This window comes from Rhizoctonia solani, chromosome 8, assembly GCF_016906535.1.
Source record: "Rhizoctonia solani chromosome 8, complete sequence".
In the NCBI taxonomy this organism is placed as follows: Eukaryota; Fungi; Basidiomycota; class Agaricomycetes; order Cantharellales; family Ceratobasidiaceae; genus Rhizoctonia; species Rhizoctonia solani.
Genome location: NC_057377.1, coordinates 1,353,322 through 1,366,171, shown reverse-complemented (window position 1 = coordinate 1,366,171; position 12,850 = coordinate 1,353,322). Strand labels below are relative to the sequence as shown.

The 12,850-nt window shown below is 49.8% G+C and overlaps 2 protein-coding genes across 2 annotated transcripts; one reads left to right on the top strand and one right to left on the bottom strand.

The window, feature by feature from the left end:
* Positions 1–9: 9 nt before the first annotated feature.
* On the top strand, positions 10–2,447 carry RhiXN_09871 (glycosyltransferase family 22 protein; the record flags this gene model as incomplete). The annotated part of the gene is made up of 7 exons (XM_043329687.1): positions 10–128; positions 184–290; positions 346–500; positions 551–710; positions 768–1,054; positions 1,108–1,575; positions 1,626–2,447. The coding sequence occupies 7 exons, from the start codon at positions 10–12 to the stop codon at positions 2,445–2,447; spliced, it is 2,118 nt and encodes a 705-aa protein (XP_043182521.1).
* Positions 2,448–3,027: 580 nt separating this feature from the next.
* On the bottom strand, positions 3,028–7,576 carry RhiXN_09870 (RhoGEF domain protein; the record flags this gene model as incomplete). Its single annotated transcript, XM_043329686.1, has 7 exons — positions 3,028–3,167; positions 3,227–3,686; positions 3,747–4,075; positions 4,124–4,232; positions 4,289–5,278; positions 5,349–6,967; positions 7,093–7,576. 7 exons carry the CDS (start codon positions 7,574–7,576, stop codon positions 3,028–3,030), a joined length of 4,131 nt encoding a protein of 1,376 aa, XP_043182520.1.
* Positions 7,577–12,850: the final 5,274 nt, after the last annotated feature.

The window sequence follows — 12,850 nt, the reverse complement described above, 5'->3', positions numbered from 1 at the left end:
ACTGTCGAGATGAATCTGCCGCCTGGGACGGAAGGCATACGCCTTCGTAAACCGACAAGCACGGCCGAAACGCCGGCGACTGCGAGGAAAGCCAGGCATACTGGATTGCTGCAAGACCAACTTCGCAGGTAACTGTTGGTATACGTGGTCTGGGGCTCTGTTCACACGCCTCGTATTTAATAGGACGGCACGGGCTCCATGGTGCCCTGGCCTATCTACTGCTTTTCGTATGCTTGTGCTCGTTCGAGTATGCGCTGCGACTTGGTCAAATATTCAAGATTGCGATGAAGGTGGGCTTAGATTGCGAGTATCTCGATACACAAAACATATCTCATGCCGGAATAGTTTTCAACTTTTGGGAACCATTGCATTACCTTGACCAAGGTCACGGATTTCAGACGTGGGAGACATCGCCCGCCTATGCCGTGCGTAGCTGGGCCTATATTCTCTTACACTTGTTCCCGGCCAAGTTCCCCATATGGCTCGCTTCGTTTGACAAGGTAAGTGTCCCCGCCCTTGTAAATTGACACGGCTCAGAACATGGTATCAGCGACATACATTCTTCGGATTACGCATGATCTTTGCATTTGTTACCTCGTTTTGCGAGGCTAGACTATTCACTACTGTCGCTGAACATGTGAACGACCGTGTCGCAAGGTATATGTTATTTATCCTTATGTTTAATGCCGGAATGTGGAACGCCTCGACTGGTACGTGAAGGCTTTTCCTTATATTGCTCCCACTTCCATTGACACCTACTACCTTAGCGTTCTTGCCTTCGACTTTTGCTATGTATGCCGTCACCGCTGCAGCCTCGTTTGCATTTGCTCCTCCATCTTCATCCCGAGTACAGAGGACGTTTGCAGCCACGCTGCTTTTTGCTACTGGCGCAATTGTTGGGTGGCCGTTCTCCTTGCTTTTGGCCGTGCCATTTGTGATTGAGGAGCTTACTGTATACGGTGGTGACATTGTCCCCGAGTCTTCTCTCCCCAAATGGATTGAAAATAGGTGGAAATATTTGTTCGGAAGTGGCGCAGTGGCCGCTAGCATTTTTGTAAGCAACCACGTTCCTCTTTCAATTAATTTCACTTAAAGGACTCCTTGTAGATCCCAGTGGCTCTGATTGACACATACGCATATGGTCAATTCACCCTCACCCCTTGGAACATTATCCGTTATAATATTTTCGGAAGCTCCTCTGGACGAGGTCCCAACCTCTACGGAACGGAACCCTGGTATTATTACATCCTCAACCTTATCCTCAACTTTAATATCCTTGCTCCACTGGCGCTCGGATCGCTTCCTGCGTTGCTTATCACCAGGAGGTTCGACTCTAAGCGCTTGGGTGGGGCTCGAGGTCCGGCCAATCAGACTAGTTCGCCATATACGCTTCTCGCTGTCAGGCTAGCGCCATTTTACTTATGGTTTATTACCTTGACTTTACAAGCGCACAAGGAAGAGAGGTTCCTTTATCCTGCGTATCCATTGGTTTGTTTCAATGCCGCTGTGACTTTGTACCTCGTGCGTGGTTGGATGGAGACGACATTCATAAAAGTGACAAACTCTCCATACAGAGTAAGTAAATATTGTGCACTACACGCTCTCAGCTAACATTGGCATATCAGGCGGCCAACACCAATCTTTTCCGACTGACTACCCTATTCACTGTAGTTCTTACTTGCCTTCTCTCCATTTCTCGAATTATTGCACTCTTCAAGTATTACCATGCTCCGCTCGACATCGCCTTCCATTTCCAATACGAGGAGCTTCCACGTCTGTTAAACACTACGGGTTTACTCCCCGAATCGATTGTCAAGCAGCATTCCAGCAAGTACGACGAGGACATTCCGATCGACTTGTCTCCCGTGCGTCAATTTGGACTCCGTGTCTGCTGGGGTGCGGAATGGTACAGGTTCCCAGGAAGTTACCTCGTCCCCTCTGGCGTAGAGCCTCTTCTAGTCGAGAGTGGATTTGACGGAATGCTGCCAAGGCCTTTCCCGCCTGTGGTTCCCATCACCGATCCTTCACCTATCAACAAAGACTCGATCGATTCCACCAAGGTGCCTTTGAAGCCCTCATCCGGCCTGTTTGGCGAACTCTCTCGTACCCTGGGGCGTACTACGCGCATCGTCCCGAACGGCTTCAACGACCTCAATCGTGCCGAGGAAGGTCAGGCTTCAGATCCGGCCGAATGTGATTATTTTGTCCATTTGCGACTTGCTCATAGTCCCGAACGCCAAGAACCCGTGCCCCGCGTAGGCGAATGGGAAGACGTTGCATGTTTCCCCTTCTTGGATGCCCAACGTTCTAATATCTTAAGCAGAGTGTTTTGGGTCCCGGGGAGCCTATGGCAAAAAGGAAACACCTTTGGGGAATATTGTCTGCTCAGGGGAAAAGAGCGTGCTCATATCAGGGAGCGGGAAACAAAATGGTCCAAGACCAACTAATAATAATGCACCTTAATCGCTACATAGTTCTGATTGTGCTATCTAAATCTCTGTTGTTTGTTTTAGATTACGATGGAATGGCAAAGTATATTGCATTTTGTTTTATTGGGTTGTGCGCCATAAAAACCAAGCATCCGGAGACCTAGATCCTAGCGAAGAGACAACACGCAAGCGAGTAAACAGATAAGAAAAATGAAAATGGGAATAGAGACCACTATAAGTGAAATATAGATGCGAGAATGCGTAAAGTCTCGTGTATGAAACATGAATGCAACAACAAAATCCAAGAAACTTCAAAACGATGGTTGGTAGAAGAATAACGAGCGACTAGGTGCGAAAAAGCATCATAAGATAGAGAAAAGTTGGATAGAGTGAGAGATGCACAGTGATAAACAAGAAATGTGATAATGGTACAGATGCTCCGATTTGAAGATAGAACAGAGCTTTCAAGGTTAGCAGAGATGAGCATAGAGAGAGAGAGAGAAAAGGATAAAACTACATATAACAGCGACTCAAGTTGATTGAACAGTGGTATATTGTTAAATAGGCTCGGAATGAAAGCCGGACCAATTGTGTGTTTTCATTGGGAAGGGGGAGAAAGGATATGATCGGCATGGTTCTGAGCTTCGTCGCATCTTCGCGCGATGCGTGTAGCACCTTGAAGTGCACGCTCCACAAGAGGGCGTGATGCCGAAGTCACAGGGGTGTGAAGCAATAATTCTAAATACGATACGGCGTGAGTAAAAATACACATCATCGAGTGGGAAGTGCGCATTTACCTCGATACATGAGTACATATCTGATCGCTCGCTGGGTAGGCATAATCACCACATCCTGCTCCGTCATCTTCTTGGACTTGGTCCCACGGGCAGATTTTTTATTCTTGCTATTGCCTCCGTTCACTGGAGTCATACTTAGGAACGCCGGCTGAATCGCCGAGCTCGCAGTTGCGGACCTTCGGCGAATCCATGACGACCCGCTCCCGACGCCAGCACTGCTTGTGTGACCATCTTCGCTTGTGGCTTGACTGTCCGTCCGTTGTTGCGTAGAAGAGATGACTTCGCCCACAACACCCGACCATTGTACGAAGGTGGCATCCAGAACCTCCTCGACATCCAAGAACGCATTGCTCACGCCCTTCGCCGAGGGATCCTCTTCAAGGCGAGCACAGAACATACGCGATGTCTCGATCAATCGTGGGAGGTGCTCTGCCAGAATGGGCGACATTCCAGCACCATCCTAAACAAAGCCAAACACGTCAGAACACACAGGGCATCAAGTTTGAAATTCAACGCCCACCTCGCTATTAATAAACCCATTCAAGTGACGCATATAGCTCTTCTCGGTGCGTACGATTTCGCGGACACACATCATTGCACGACGTGCGCGGGCCCATTCCCGCTCAGCCAGGCTATCATCGGAGTGGGAGCGTTGCTCGTCTTCAGGACCAAGATCAATCATGTCTCCATCAACACCCATGGCAAAGTCCTCAAGCATACGACTCTGCCGCAAACGGCCGCCTACTCCGCTAAGTTTGGCCTCAAGCTGACGAAGGAACTCTTCATCGTCCATATCGGCGATGGTCCAGCGACGTTGGGAAGAGGTTCGGCGAGGTAGACCCGGGCGGACTGTGCACGATAAGCAGACTGGACCTCAACAAAATACAACCGGCTTACTTGGTATCATTAGGTGACCATCATCGGTCGTACCACACACACTAGCTGTCAACACATTTTCGTCGCCCATCAATGGCATCTGGGCAAACTGAGTTGTTATCCTTGGAGGCTACAAATTCATCCCATCAGCCTGGTGTCTGGCAAGTCTAAATCGGGAACGCTCACATATCGGGCGGCACCATCGTTGTTCAGGTCAATGCTCGCCAAAGTCCGTCCAAATACTTCGGAATGCCTCGATTTGCTAGGTTGACGCTTCCTGAGCTTTCGTGATCCGCTCATGGTTGTCGGGGCCGATTGGGTGGTCGCAAAGGAATTTCGGGTAGGAGCAGGTGAAATAGCAGAGGGATCGCCGTGCCCAAGTACACTCGAACTTCCAAACCCACTCGCATACTGACCATGTCCTTGGACACTCTCTCCATGACCGAGAACACTGTCCCCATGGCCAAGTGCACTTCCGTCGCCATGACCATGTTCACTAGCATACGGCCCGGAGACAACACCAGGAGGCAAAGGAGGGACTGGGGGGACACTACCGTCAGGAATGACCAAAGAAATTGCTGACCCCGTGCGTGAATACATCTTCTTGCGGATCAACTTACGGGGCAGCCTCGAGCCTTCAGCCTCGCTGTCTTGTACAGCCTTGTTAGAACCAATGGAGAGCGTACGAATGATTCTTCCAGCAATGCTAAGGGACGAAGAGCTCCGTTGGACTTGATGTCTCGTGGGTCCAACCCGTTGGCCATGGCCAATTTCCGAGGAACTCATAGTCATCATCTTTTTCCGACCCCCGATGCGGGGGCTCGATTGGGCACTGCTATCCTCAAACGTGACACCACTCCCGTTAGATTCACGCGCAGCCATAAACGGTCGGCGAGGCATAGGCAACGGAGCGTCCGAATGGTCCGCGCTAGAAAGAGCCCGAAGTATCCCACCCGAAGGCCGGTACTCATGCACGTCATCGGAAAAGGCGTAACGGTCCGAAGGCGTAGGTGACGTCGCCCGAGTCGAGGTTCCGTGGCCAATGTCGGTTGCAGCTGCGGAGAAGCGAGGAAGTTCGGTCGAGGCGCCGAAACGCGCATCCGGCGCCGACAAATAACGAGGGTCATGTCCTAGATCGGTTGCGGCGCCATACCTTGTCAACACGACTGGCTCGATCTAACGAAAAATAAAAACAACCGAAATGAATTTCCTACTCCAATTATAGAATTTAAATATCAAGTCTCACCTGTGCCGAAACACTATTCCCGTTTGAGCGCGCAGTAGCGTAGTTCAGGGCCAAGCCCGTGGCAGTTGCCTCGACCGAAACCATGTGGGGTATAGATTTTGCACCTTCAGAAAGCTGCGCGTTGGACAAGAGAACGGGTGAAGCGGCGCTGCTCATGGGAGGAGAGGTCACGTTGGACATCATTGGCGAGGGCCGGCTGGACATGAGGGGCGATGCCGCGTTAGACAGTGGGGGCGAAGTTGAGTTTGACATGAAGGGCGACGCATTAGGCATAAAAGGCAAAACAGCACTAGATGTCATCGTCGACATGTTGCCCGTGTTCGCATCGAGAGCGGAAATAACCGGGGACACACCTCCCACGCTCGCAACAGACGAAATCGCATTACTCTCGACTGGAGAAAACCCTCCGCTGACGGCCACGCCCACTGCCGACTCTGCAGCTCCGACAGCAACCGTCGTCCAAGGGAACTCGGACGCCTCGATAGATGGAGGGGACGAGAAAAGCTGTCCTTCGAGAACAGGTGTGAGTACTGTAGCCGTTGTGGTCACAGAAGGGTAGGAGGTAAATGCGAATGGTGTAGACGTAAACCCACTGGGTGAAGCTAGTGTCGTAGTAGTTGTGGTAGTGGTTGTTTGCGTAACGGTAGTGGTTGTTTGCGTGACCAATGCCGGTGCCACTCCAACAGGGACTGGATTGCGCAAGTAAGGAGGCGAGTAACTCATAGTCGAAACGGGTGCAGTACTACTTCTCAGAGTCGATGGGCCTGCAGCAGGTTCAACAGGAGCGATGAACGAAGCTAGAGCGGAGTTCGAAGATACAGAGAGCGAGGCTTCTGGCACAAAAACACCTCCGCCATTGAGCGCCATTCCCAAGTCCGCTTCAACGGTTGGCCTACTTGTTCCTTCAGCGCCCGGTTGCCGACCGATACCGAGAGTTGCGCCCGACAGCACTTTCCGCGCGGCATCTGAGCTCGATCGTCGTCCCGACCGGTTGGCAGGCCCAGTTTTCGAGCCTTCCTTCTTGAGTTCGATGCTCGGTTGTTTTTTGAGCTCGTTACTAGTCCTCCCAAACATGATAGGATTCGATTTGGTCAACCTCCTCTTGTTAGGTTCTTTGCCCTCTTCATCTTTGTCGCTCACGAGGTCCAACTTGGGGTGCGGCCGAGCCAAGCTTATTGGACGAGGCCTAGACGCTACCCCTGCGGAGCCAGTGATGGGGCGAGGTTTAGCAGAGCTATCCCGACTCTTCCGGCCGAGCGATGCAACTGAATAGCCTTTTCTATCCATGCTGAGTTCTTTCTCGTCCAGATCCTCTGCCCTCTCGTCCTCCACTCCGCTTTCAGCGCGTTTGTCGCGACGCGAAACCCATCTGACCAGTTTAACCACCCCTCGAAACTCGAGCTTCCAGGAGGTTTCATTTTGACGTATAGTGACCGGCTGTGTGTGGGATGGCAAATCCGGAAGCGCTTTGGGAGTGGGCGTTATTCGGGTGGTGTGCTTGGGGAATGCCGCTTTGGTGTCGGTCGGATTAACAGGTGGGTTATTGGCGAGTTTCGGACCAGCCGAGGCAGAGCGCTTGTGCTTCGTCACTCGAGCACCGGTGTTCACTTGGCGCTCGCCTGAAGAAGTCGAAACACGAGGTTGAATATATTCGTGGATCAGAAATGTAACACGAGGGAAACAGAAGTAGAAATTTGGTTGGCGGTCAGAGTCTGGTGTTGGTATGCTGACATTCGGGACTTACTAGTGTCTGTGCGTTCGGCAAGTGCTGGTAACACCGATATGGAAACCCAACGGTCATCATCGGCCTGATGCGGGATGTACGAGGAGGGCGGAGGCCGGCTACGATCCCGTCTTTGAGCGGTCTGAGAGTGAGAAATGGAAGGTTTGAGGGAAGATTTCCCCAGGGTGCTCTGGGACTCTTGGTGGGAGAGCTTGAGGGTGCTGGTAGAAGTGAGCGCGGGTGATGGGGTGGGGGGAATGGGAAGTGGGCGGGCAACTCGTAGAGGGATTGTGCACAGTTGGGCGGGCACTATGGGGCTGGAGCCGATACTCTCTCCTATGCTCGATACCGGTGAGGGCTTGGTTGGCGACGTCGAAGCACTGGTATTCGATGTACTCGCATCAGTCGTAGAGGCGCTTGTGTGTGATGTATCCGACGCCTGCAATGAGTTGGCGCGTTGGATAACAGCCGGGCCGGGACGCGGGGCGAGGGATGTCATGGGCATTGGCGTGAGCGTAAGGTAAGTCTTGGCCCCGTTTCCGCCGGAATGAATACGTTTGCCGCTACAGAAACGGTACTCGCTGTTGCCGCAGTGGGCGTTGATGTCGTCGTCGGGGCCAAACCTGGAGAGGTGCGCCAGCGCTCAGGCTTAAATGCAGAGTATGGTCGACAGAACAGGGCCAAGTTCCAAAAAGCTAACTCGGGGGTCTCCCAATTCCAGGTGTTCCGAAACACACCTCGATCGCAGGAGCCGCTCCCTGGGAAGGACCCTAAGATCAGTGACCATTTCCTTTCGGAAACCTACGCCAGTGATGTCAGTCCACTCACACAGTCCGTTCCTTCGGTTCTTCTAGTATCGAGTGTGAGACCTTTGTGACAGATCCTGTCGGCCCGACTACTAGTTTGGTGGCTATGCCCCACGTGTGAAGCCCTCCCTATCGCACCATCTACGCGGCTTCTACGCATATACTCACCCGTTGCCGCCATGGCCGCGACCTGTCTCGTCATCTCCCACGTCATATATCTCATGTGACAGCCGTACGACGCCTCAAATCTCTGCCGAGCATCTTGTACAAGACACATCGCTAATCTCACAAACTTCCAGATCAATCATATCATATATTCACCGTATAACTCCGGCACATTGCCATGTGAGCCAGTTCCGACTAAAGTATCGTATTCATTGCCATTCCTTTGCTCCCAGATAGGGGGTTCGCGCGCACAACCCAATCGCCACCGGGTTCGAATCGTGGCAACGAAGTTGCGAACCCTCTCCACCGAGGCCGATCCCAAGCGGACCGAGCATTGCGTCATGTTCATTGATCTATTTGGGTAACGACAATCTCAACCTTACTATGGCTTGACCATAAAGGTTAGCATTTAAGCAACAGCCCCACTCTTGGCCCCTCTCTTGACAGTATCGAATCCTTCTCTCCTCCACTTTCTTCCTCTGTAATATTCCTGCTTGATTTACAGTCCAATTATTATAATGGCAGATAGGAGTCGCGTACCAAAATATGGTGGAGAGTGCGAAGGAAGGACAAGCCAGACTTCTCTCTCCACAACTTGACCCTCGATGATCAATTAAACCTCGATCAGGTTGCTATGTCCCTCTACCCAACTTCTGACTGCATTGCAGCTCCACATTTGCCCCGCAACTATCACATAACTTGGCGATGATAATGACTTGTGACCCTCATAGGCGAGATCAAACATTCATTTAAAGAAATTCAGCCTGCGCACCCACTGGATCCTATATCGCCACTGGTGCAACGTTGGCAGATACACTAGTTCCACGCATAACTATATTTTCAACATGTATTCCACGGCGTTGAAGTCGGTTATCTAACCACAGGCTTACGACCCAATATCACTCGTCCAAAATGAGCGTCAACATGCTCCGCTTAAACAGTGTATTTGTACTAGCTACTTCTCACGCATATACTCACCGAGATCGACGTACTCTTTGATCGACATACGTCAATGGCATTGTCAAGACCCTGTATTCCTGTCTCTACAACTCACTTCGAACAAAAACGTGGAATCCTCACGCAGAGTTCAATAAAACTGAACTGCACTAGAATTTATCGAGTTATTCATGTCGGAGGCCAGGGGAGCGAATTGCTCGTTCTCGAGGAGAGTTCCGAATCTAGGTTTATCCATAGGCTAAGTCTAGCCTACAGAACGACAGTTTGCATCATATTCATCATATTTTCCGACCTGAAACGTCATGAATGTTCCCCTTTTTCCATCTCAGCCAACAGGATCATAATGCTTAATAATACGTCTTAACCTCACAATTCGCCTCCAACCAAATTGGTGAAACCCACAGATGTTGGAACACTTGCACAAATCAACCTACCCAGCCCAACGACGAGGCGTCTGGACCGCTAGGTGACTTCATTTATGCAATGTTTTTTCATCTCACCCGCTGGTGGCAAGGATCCAAGTGTTGGTGAAGGGAACGTGACACTGGTCGGTGACAGCCCCCCCCCCCCAACACGCCTCTTTACTCTTTGTTTGTTCGGGCATAATGCAATCTACGGACAGCTTAAACTCGAATGTCAAGACCGAGGCAATGCTGTCTAAATGCCTTGTGCTCGGTCATCGCGAAGATCCACGAAAGCTCCTTTATTGATTGACGCCCAATTCAGTATCAGCTTCAACTTGCCAGTCGACCAGGGCATTGCAAACGTTCGGTTTGTTCGTTGGGAAATCGGTTATTATATTGAGCGCTTGGGGTAATCTACATACCCCCCCCCTTCCCCCACGAAAGTCCGGACCGCATGGGGTTGATTTTACCTAAAAAAAAATTTATGCTTATGGTTCGGTTGGTCAACAAATCACGCCATGGGTTACTCTGGACTGTCATGTTTTGGTCTTATCGGCTGGAGATGTCAACTCAGGGGTGCATGTTGGCAGGAGCCATCTCCGCTCGGTACCGGTTTCACGTACGTCCAGTTCCAGGCTCTTTTTTTGTCTGTGAGCCCTGATACCCGACATCCGTCAGGAACATTTAATTTGGCTGCCTTATCTTTGTCCTGAATCCCAGACATTTATGTCGCTATTCTGCAAGGTATGATCGTCAAATGCCCCTTGGAGATGTACATTTTTAAAAGAACAAATCACACCTCGCAGCACAGGGTTTTTCCGAACTTCTGCCCTGATTGGCTGACTTCGTTGGCTTCCTGGTCCTCATGGGGAGCGAGACGCAACTGTCAATTGTTCACCGTCGCTTCACCTTCCTAAAGGCATACATGCTCCCTACTAGCCCACTTCCGAGGCCTAGTGGACATGTGGGCGTAGCCCATAGTGTTTCCGCTCCTTCCTGTATATATGTATCGAAGATTGATAATGGGGTATGGCGACACACCGAAATCGAGCCTCCACCTCGCCGTTCATATGTATTTATATTAGTCATAAACTTTACTGCCCACGCTTGGTCCTAGGCCCATACGGTACATGCAACCCCAGTTCTCGATAGATTTCTGTAGCCGAGATAAACGTGACAGATGTGTGACTAAATTACTTGCGCACGCCGGCGATCGATACATGAGTCGATTGTCCAGTGTCGAGACTCAAGATGATCATCTGAATATATTTACCCCGCCTTGTGGCGATCCCACGTTGGGTACTGCCGCAAACGTGTGACGATTTGGTCCTAATCATGCTTATTCCGCTCTTCAATTTTGTTCAGAAAAATGCATTTATTTTAAAGGCATCGGGATAATTTTCTGGGTACTGAAATTGTGAGTTTAGGATTCTTGAGCCTCCAGCGCAGCCTCGTGTTTGAAACCGGTGCTGGGTGCTTACTGCTTGGTTTATGTCGTGGGATAGTATCAACCGGACACGATTTGTGGTTTCGTCGTGATCGTTTACCGGTACCGGCAATAGAAAGCCTAGGAAAATGAGCGCTCGAAATATATCAAGTCTGTTTGAATCATGGATCAGAAAGCGAAAGTCCTATCTACTTGCTCCACTTGATAGATGGAATGCGCATCTTCAGCTTGGAGAGGAGCCAAGCCGAGCTACAACACTAGCTTCAGTGGGATTTTAGCATGCACGTGTAATTCAAGAGGTCAAGGGCTTAAGTTGCTTTACTGCTACTTTGCCACCACACAAGTCATGATCATTCAGGTTGATATGTTTACAAATCTAGAGATCTACTAAGCGCTTCAGGCTTGAGTAATTTTGAGCTCCAAGCGCGAAGCGTAACACAATAATTCACTTATGGAAAATCAGCTTGTGGTTAGTTAGATTCTTTAGTCTTATGCCGAAGTCACGTTAATTATATCAGTCAAATCCGATACTTCGTCGCAAAGTCCATCTCATGGCCCATGTCTTGAGGTGTTTTAGGTATTGTGGTTGTATGAGAGTATCGAATGCTTGGGAAGCTATCATTTATTGTGCAAAAAAAAAGTTAATTTATTTCTGAGCGTCGGAATAGAAATGCATTATAGGTATGACCAGCATCCTAAAAGAACAAGCGCGAACAAACATAGGCCTTTTTAAGGTCCGTTCGAATATCTTCCCAACAATTTACACTCATTAAGCGCCCCAACTCATCGACAGAGGGCTATCTGGTCTAGTCCTACTGAATGATGATTGAGTTGTGCCTGGAAGGGAGGATACAACGTGTTAGACTATGGCCCATGAGGTTGTACACACAGGGGTATTTCCAGATCTGTACCTGGCGTATCAACCAGGCACATGATTTACAACAGTTCGAGACTGGGTTCCTGACTCCAGCTCTTCTCGCAAAATACTAAGTAGCGACTGCCGCCGGTAAGCCCGCCTAACAAACAAAAACAGCCCATGCAACCGGACATACTGAACTCCGACTCAATATGGGCACAAATGAATGTTCAAATGAGTCTGGCTGACGGAGTTTATGTCAACTTCTTGGTACGTCCAGCTGATGTACCGGAGCTACCATCACCGGATGACCATACCAATGGCCTTGGGAACTCTGAACCAGGCTTCGAATTCGCCCCACCAATATATTGAATTTTACTTCTTTATTCGCATGGGCGCTCTTGGATCTGATTGATTACGCAGTACTATATGTATGCGGGAGTGATGAGGAGCGGATACAAAACAGTCTCCAATACAACGAGCTCGAGGACGTTGGTTTCACTAGTAAGACTCACGTTATTGACATCTCTAAATGAAATTGTGCTGAGTTCTGCTCGAATCGTGTCCAGGTTCCCATGATCCTGCGCTGAATAGAGAACTCGACGGATGAAAATGCGGCCGTTATCACGGTCATTTAAATATCCATCGACCGTCTTCCCTGGGTCTATCTCAAGAAGGCGTAAAACAGATAGATGTGTACTATACGTACACCCCTGTCATCTGGGCGGCTGAATCCAGAGTACTTGCTTCGGTTTCAGTAGGCTACCTCTGCAATTTGGTGCCCCTGGTTGTATAATGCAAGGTAGCCCAAGTCTGATTGAATTAAATAAATAGAAGATATATTACAGGTGACCATAGACAAACATGTCCGTCCTAATCGGGCCCTGGACGTAAGTGACCTTCCCAAGTGGAGCTATCCTGGCGGAGTACAGTATCACGAGGACACTAGCTGTCAATCGATAACTTAGGCGATAATCTCGGATTTCGGCCGACTCTAAGTAACTAATGTCAAACATGTATTTAAAAGCCTAAGGCATGGAAGTTATCCTACATCTCTTGAATCGCAAACCAGAAGCACTCATCCCTGATCGTGAGTTAGGCTGCCCTTCTGTGTACGAGCTACTGTACTTCTGACTGACCTATG